Consider the following 7,742-nt stretch of genomic DNA (forward strand, 5'->3'; position numbering starts at 1 on the left):
GGTGCCAAAGACGAAGGAGCAGATCGAAGCGGAGGCGGCTCAGCGGGTGCAGTGCTGCTGCCCGGCCGGCGGCGACTACTTCTGCTACCCCAAGTGCAAGGGCCACCCGAAAAACACAGACCCCCCTCTCCCTGCGCTGGAGCCCTTCGGGTAAGTCGCCAGATCCCTCCCCGTCTCACCCACCCCCGGACCCTCACCCCGTCATCCCCCTGCAGTGGGGCTGATGGCAGCCCTGCAGCAGCACAGGGGGTGACGACGGGCTCCTGTTCCCTTCTTGCCACCAGCAGGACGGGCACGTTGCCGAAGAGGCCGAGCAGAGGAGTGGAGAGCGTGGCCCTGGCAGCTGGGGACGGGGGGCTGCCCCGCCCAGCTCGCGGGGGGTGAGGCCGACCGGGCACAGAACGTCTGGCAGTGGATGCTGGAGAGCGAGAGACAAAACAAGCACAAGCCCCATAGGTAAATAGGCAGCTGTCTGCAGCAATATCGCTCCCGGTAAATATTTATATATTACACGGGCTGTCTATTTTTACAATCACTAAAAACAAATGAGACTCTTTGCTCCTCCGGTTTAATATAAAAGCTGTTCCGCAGAACCAGAAAAACCACAAAAATGTCATGTTTTTGGCAATAAACCTCCTTTCATGTTATGACAGACTTTTGAGAGGGAGCGAGCAGAATAGGAGCTGCTATTAAAGTCATATTTTCCAGCTTTTCTAACCCGACTTCTTCCCCTCCCCAAGCACACAAAGCACAAAGAAGGCCTACAGCTCCGACTTCGCCAAGGGGGCCCCCAGCCGCCACCACCCCTGGGGGACTGGCAGCCACCCACGTGGGGCACACCCCGCCCACCCCTTCGTCCAGGACCCCGCCATGCCCCCGCTCACCCCGCCCAACACCCTGGCACAGCTGGAGGAAGCGTGCCGCCGGCTCGCCGAGGTCTCCAAGCCGCAGAAACAACGGTAATGGCAGCGGGAGGGATGGGCCTGGTCCCACCGTTGGGGATGGGGAGAAGCAAGAGGAGGAGAGGGTTGGTTGGGTGCTGGTTGGGCTGCTCTTCAGCCAACACTTGGGCCGGTGGTGGGCAGGGGAGAACATGAACACGGTGTCTTCCATGTCTAGGTAGAGGGTCAGCCATGGGGACCCTGGGGACACGTGACAGCACAGCTTGGCCCAGCCCCAAGGATGAGCCTCCTTATTCCAACCCCACCCTTGCACAAATAGTTTGAATCCTAGACTATTACTTCCACTCTTTTGATGGCTGTAATTTGCCCATTTTTCCTCTGGGACGGACTCCAGCTACATTCCAAGTGGAGAATTGGACTGGTTATCATTCATTTGGGTAGGAAGGATAAATTAGCCCACAGCATTTTTAATTCTTCCTTTGATTGTTTACAACATGTGAGGGTTGATACAAAGAGCGAACTTAACGACCCACAGGAGACTTCAATTAAGAAGATTGTATTTCAACAATTTTTTAAGTTACTATTCTTTTTTTTTTCCTTCTTCCCCACTTGCCCTCCTCCCTCTCCACTTCAGATGTTCAACCTCAAATCAGCAGAGGGATCGAAACCACTGCGTTGCCGTTCAGGGGGGAAACACCCCTTTCTGCAATGCAAGTCTAACGACAGAAGAGTGAGTATTGCACGGGCATAAAAGGATTGGGAAATATATATATATATATATATAATAATTATCTTTTCATTAAATGGATTGTGCTTTGAAAGGAGAGGAAATTCTTGTATCTGAAATTTCGTCTTTCAAACATTCTTCTTAAAGAAAGAACAAAACATTTGCAAATCTTGTCTCTGGCTCTTTTTAACTTGCATTCCTGTAAAGTGGACAAAGATTGGATTAGTCTAATTACAGGATGGTTCTTTTAACAAGAAATCTGCTACAGAGAGGTCTAAAATGGCCTAAATAATTAAAGTTTTCTTTCTTACCCTCTTCATCTTAAGCAATGAGTAATGTTTGAAGTCCAGACTGAGCCACCTGACTAGAGCCTTTCATTTTTAATTGGTTGACCTTAAGTCCACCAGCTGTCTTTGCTAGCAGCTTTTTTTTCTGAAGCCACTCTACAAAGACTTAGAACAAATTAGGAAGACTAAATTACTGCGGACTAACACTTTGTGACCTTTTGACATGCCAAGTGTACATTGCCTCAGAAGCAGTTGTAGATTTGGCTGCATGGCATTCACTAGAGCATTGCCATTTTGCTGGGTAATATTGTTTTAATTACTCTTTAAGAAGGGTTTCTCAGTGCAAATGACAAGATCCAGTTTAATTTTATCCTCACCGGGAAAAATAAGATTACCTGTGTGCTTCAGGTGAAGAGTCTGGTGGTGGTTGCAGGTGGTTTTGTGCAGGAGGAGAAGGCTTGGCAGATGCTTTGTGTGAGGGCAGGTGAAACGAGCCTTTTAAAACCAGAGGTGTTCAGTCCTGGGGCTCACTAGGTTGGGCTTAGCCCATGGTGAGCCCTGCCTGAGTTCACTTGGGCCATGGTCCTTCTCTGATGCTTCCAGCAAGGATCTCACCCCCATCCCTTAGTTCTCCCATCCAGAAGATGGGATGAGGTCTCTGCTACCCATGGCTGGGCACTTTGATTCCCACCAGCACAGCGATCAGGAGCTGGTGTGGGAGCCCAGAGAGGGGCTGTGCAAGCACAGCATGACACACGCACAGCGAGTACGGGAATATCTGACTTCTTGGGTCACACCCAGAATATTTCTGACCAGGGATACGTGTGGCACACACAATGCTGGGTGGAGGGTGGTGAAACAGCTTGTTCTCAAATGGAAAATAGAGGGGTTTGTGTGTTTTCTGTTTCTCAGCCACAAAGAGCCAAAGAAACTGCCAGTTGTTCACACCTCTCAGTCGAATGAGTTGGTTGTCACCTATTTTTTTTGTGGAGAAGAAATTCCCTACAGGAGGATGTTAAAGGCCCAGAGCCTGACACTTGGGCACTTTAAAGAACAGCTGAGCAAAAAGGGAAATTACAGGTAAGAATCTGTCATTTGCTTGTTCTTTAGTATATTCTGGTATGTCCAAAGAATCAGCAGATACTTTGCAGGGCTACCCACAAGGGACACATCTGCCTTGCCTTTCGGAGGCTGTAGATGTTACTCTCTTCCCACCCAAACCAAGAGTAACTTGGAGACTGAGCAAGGGGTCCTGAGCTGCCTCATGACTGTGGGGCCACCTCCTCTCCATCTCCCTCCTCAGCCTCCTCCCCCAGTTGCATAAGCTGGCAGGCTTTGTGTTCCAACTCTTGTCCAAAAAGCTGGAATACTAGTAAAAGCTAGGATGGCCTTGTGGTGAAGGCACAGTGTGGTGGGGTTCAGTTTCCAAACTGGGGTCGACATTCATCTTGGTGCTGGCCTCCTGCTTTGCCTACTCATGTTGTTGGTTTTTTTAAGTTTTTAATATATTTTTTTGCAATGATGTGGCACTAAATGAGGTCAGTTAAAGGCTGGGATGGTGCATCTGAATGGACATGTAGCTGACATGCAGTGAGCTTGCTTTTTTAATTCATTAGGGAAAAAACCCAAAAACCTCTGCCCTGCAGGGGAAGCTCCACCAGTGATACCAAGTTCCTTCTCAGAAATGCCAACAAACCTTGCCTGTCTGGTTTCCAGGGCCCAGCTCCCAGTTTAACCAGTTTGCTGCTTCCCCTGCTCTTCTAGTTCTCATGGCAGTAGCTTCACATTGGCTATTTTTGGTGTACTTGCCCAGTGGATCTGGGCACTAGTGGAATCAACTGCTGGCCACTTCTTCTACAGGTGAGCAGGAAATGGCAGCTCCAGCTTTGAGTTTGTGCTTTGCATTGAATTGGGTTGGGCTTCAAAGAGCCAAGAGGCCTCCCCTGTACTGGCAGCCTCTGATTCAGCCTCCAAATGGTCAGTGGGGTTTGGTAGGAGGACTTCCCAGCTGGTGCTCCATCACTGGTGTGTCTTTAGCGCTAGCAAGTCCACCTATGCAGATCAGAGGCAGGTCACCCAAGGGCACTCTCAGGCTGGGGGATGCTGAGCTGGGGGCCTGTCAGTGGCTGTTGCACAGTGGGGCTGAAGTAATTCCAATCTTTCCCCAAAACCATCTTTGCAGCCCGTCCAGCTGCCATCAGCTGGCAGCAACCTGCAAATACACCCAACCTGGACAACCTCCAGGAGAGGTCCTTGGACTTCTTGCACCCTTGTGCCATTTTCCAGCCCCTGAAGCCTCCCCCAGCCTGCTGTCCTCCTCCTGCTGATGCAGCCTCGTGCCCCAGTTGCAGACCAGTTTCCCTGGCCTCACCACTGGTCTGTTGCTGCTCCAGTGGCTCTGTAGTTCCCACCCCCTCCAAAAAAAAAATAAATCCATTTTTTGTTTGTTTGTTTTCTATGACTTTTTGTGTGTGTGTGATTCCTGAGCGCAGGAATAGGCTACTACTAAAAAACCTCTGTGGCCTGAAAGTCCCTCCAGGTGCAATTATTTGTGCCTTGTCAGACTGTAATTACTTTAGAAAATGTTTTTAAGTGACTGACAAGGATGAAACAACGTTTGGCTTAGATCTCACCCCTTTACACCTGGGTAAAGACAATACAGAAATTTATAAAAGGAACTTGGGTACGTGCCCAGTATTTTATCTTGCACAGACACAAGGTGAAACTAATTACACAAATGTGTGTACCTCCAGGGAATCATTTTGATCTAAGCTTTGACTTTTGGCTGGACTTTGAGTGAAACTGCGGGTGACCTTCAGGGGAGAGGTCTGCAGTGCCCGGAGTAGCGTGTGTGTTACGGGGAGGCACTAACTAGGCTGCTTTGGTCACATCTGGCATTGATTTCTTTTTAAGGCACATTTAATAAGCATGTCTTTGAAGCCCTTGCCTTTCATTTAATGCACAAAGACATGCAGAAATGCTCCACTCTCCAAATTCTTTATTGATTGGATCAGTTTGCGAGGCGGGTACCTCGGGCTCCCGCGATGCCAGAGCCGTGGGGCAGCCGCCGGGAAATCGCTGCTTTGCTTTCCTTCCCCCCCCCCAAAAAAAAAAAGGAAAGAAAAAAGAAGGAATTAAGCAGTGATTTAATACTGATGGCGTTAACAAAAAACAAACATACACACACAGAAAAACTGGGTGGTGTCGGGTAATCTGGAGATGGCAGCGGTTCAAAACGGAGCTGTAAGGCCAGGCCTGCTCGCCTCGATTGGTGCCAGATGTCCCAAAAAATAAAATAAAATATAAAAAAAGATGGAGCAAAGCTTGCCACATAAAATATGTTTCAATGGAAAGACCGTTTCTGAGCAAATAAGAGCAGAGTGGCTTGTTTGAAGATGATGTGGGGGAGGATTATTTTAAAATTTTTTTGCCTTTTTATTTTTTAGGGTTGGTTTTTTTTTTTTTTGTAGCCCCTTTTCTCTGTGAAATCAGGTTGTAATTATGTAAAAGGTCGTAGTGTGTTTTCTCAAATAAAAATTTTGTAAACACAGCCAGGGCTTGGGCTTGTGGAGGAAGTTATTGGGAAGAGCAGCTGTTATCTGGAGAGGGGTGGAGAAGGGGAAAGGGAAGAGAAAGTTCTTTGTAATTCATTCAAACTTCCCTTGGGTTTTTTTGGTTTTGTTTCAAGGCTGCTGGCCTGGGGAATTGTGGCCTTGACCTGCAGCATGAAAGTTGGTGGGAGTTGAGCCATTGACTTCAATGAGTGCAGGCTCTGAAGGACTTAAATAAGATGTTTTTCCTTGCTGAGCCATTAAAGATGCAACATGTGTCAATTCAGCTTGGAATGACTTTCCAAAAATAAATCCTAACCATACCTTGACTAAATGGAGCTGGTTTCATCTCTCTGACTAAAAAGGCAGCTTTTATCCCCTTACCAAAATAATTTTAACATACCCTAAAAATAAATAGTTTTGTTACTGAGTATTTGGAACATGGATAATAGAACAGTCACTAAAATAATAATAATAAAAAAAATCTAAGACCCTCCCCTGGCTCTTTCAGTTTTCATAGTAAAAGTGAGTTTAAGTTGAGCTAAAAAAATAATGATAGCAAAACTCCTTTCCCCTAACCAACATCTGCCAACCCCAGGTCTCTGAGAACTACAGGGGAGGAGGGTTTGGTTTTTTGTTGGGTTTTTTTGGGTAATCCATCTGATGAAGGTTTTTCCATCCCTGGAGCTCAGATGGCAAAGCACTTTTCCAAGGGAGCAGGCATGGCCGAGGTGTGCGGCGGCAGACGGACAGGCTCCCTAAATGCTACCCCTCTGAATGGAAGCCCTTCATTTGTGCATATGCAATTAAGCAGCCTTAGAAGGAAGAAAGCTCCAAACGGGATAAAAGGAACCTTTAATCAAGAAGCTGAACGGTCTAATTCAGGATAATAGAGGGGTCCTTACTGTTTGACACAGGAGGGGTGGGGGTGCTTTTTGTCTCTGGGAGCGTTGGCTTCATGATCTAACGACCCGGAGCAAAAGAGCATGAATGCAGGACACTGCTACTTGACCTCCCCGTGTCACTGGACCAGGGGTGCTCCCAGCATAGGGAAACAAATCCAGGAGTTTCTGTCACTTAAAATGGATACCAGGTGAATTAGGCAGTTGGTTGTTTCCAGTGTGAGGCTCCTGGGTTTTGTTTCCAGCAGGAGTGCCACAGAGTTCCAGCTTTTGCGTTGCAGGAAGCTGGGGTGGTTTTCTTTTCATCCATCCCTGTGCCTAAAAAGCCTCTCCTTTTAATAACAGTTGCTAATTTTAATGTTGGGCTTCATCTTTAAAACAAGAAAACACATGAAAGAAAGAAGGTGGGGAGAGAGGGGAGACTTAAGAATGCTTAGCTTTGAAATTCTGTTTATTTATTTTTAAAATATTTGACCAGCAATCACTTCGCTTTCTAATTTTCTTTATGGCTGAGGATATCCACTGCCAACACATAATCTACTCACTGTAGAAGCTGTTGTGACCACTAAGGAGCATGCACAGCCCTGCTCCCTCCAGCCCATCACCATCCCTGCTGCCCCAGGGATACTTTCATGTTGCTGGGCCTGAGCAGCCCTGAGGTTTCCCTGGCTGTGCTGGGCGCTGGAGGAGCATCCTAGAAGGGAGAGATTGGAAATGTTGTGGTTAAAAGAACTGCCAAAGCATCCTTTGCATTAGCTTTTGATTTTTTTTAACTGTGTTTTAATTCTCCTTACCACAGATACTACTTCAAAAAAGCAAGCGATGAGTTTGACTGTGGTGCAGTGTTTGAAGAGATTTGGGAAGATGAAACCATCCTGCCCATGTACGAAGGAAGGATTCTTGGGAAAGTAGAAAGGATTGATTGATGGCATCTGTGTTTCTTAAGAAAAGTTAAGCTAGAAAAGTCTTGGGACACACAAGAGTAGTGATGACAAGGAAATAAAAAAAAAAAACCAACAAAACTCTGAAGGAAAAGTTTCAAACCAATGAAGAATAAAAGTGAAGTCTGTGAAGACTTTGCTGAATTAGCCTTAGACAGAAAAAAAAAAAAGGCATTTATTATTCATGAGTTGGGTACTGAGATGATAAAAACCCTGAACTATTTATTAAAAACATGACCACTGTTGGCTATTGGAGATGCATCCCGTGTTTGAGAGACTTCCATACATAATACATGATTTCCTGGGGATCTGAAATGTGTGGACTAAGAGAAACTGTGTATAGCTTACCTTAACAGTAATCCTTATTGATATTTATTGAACAGTCTGTTTTCCCTTAAGTCCAGTTTTTGGATATGCTGCTTTAACAATGGA

At 46.5% G+C, this 7,742-nt stretch overlaps 1 protein-coding gene across 1 annotated transcript in view; it reads left to right on the top strand.

Moving 5' to 3' along the window:
* Positions 1-7,325, top strand: part of AXIN2 (axin 2) — a 26,449-nt gene extending 19,124 nt beyond the window's left edge. Inside the window, 7 exon segments of the mRNA XM_010002795.1 lie at positions 1-150; positions 285-362; positions 364-456; positions 741-959; positions 1,537-1,632; positions 2,829-2,996; positions 7,169-7,325. Of these exon segments, the coding sequence (XP_010001097.1) occupies positions 1-150; positions 285-362; positions 364-456; positions 741-959; positions 1,537-1,632; positions 2,829-2,996; positions 7,169-7,295 (931 nt within the window). The 3' untranslated portion in view covers positions 7,296-7,325.
* The last annotated feature ends 417 nt before the right edge of the window (positions 7,326-7,742 follow it).

The sequence above is a fragment of the Chaetura pelagica genome, unplaced genomic scaffold (assembly GCF_000747805.2).
Source record: "Chaetura pelagica isolate M959 unplaced genomic scaffold, ChaPel_1.0 scaffold47, whole genome shotgun sequence".
Taxonomy (NCBI): domain Eukaryota; kingdom Metazoa; phylum Chordata; class Aves; order Apodiformes; family Apodidae; genus Chaetura; species Chaetura pelagica.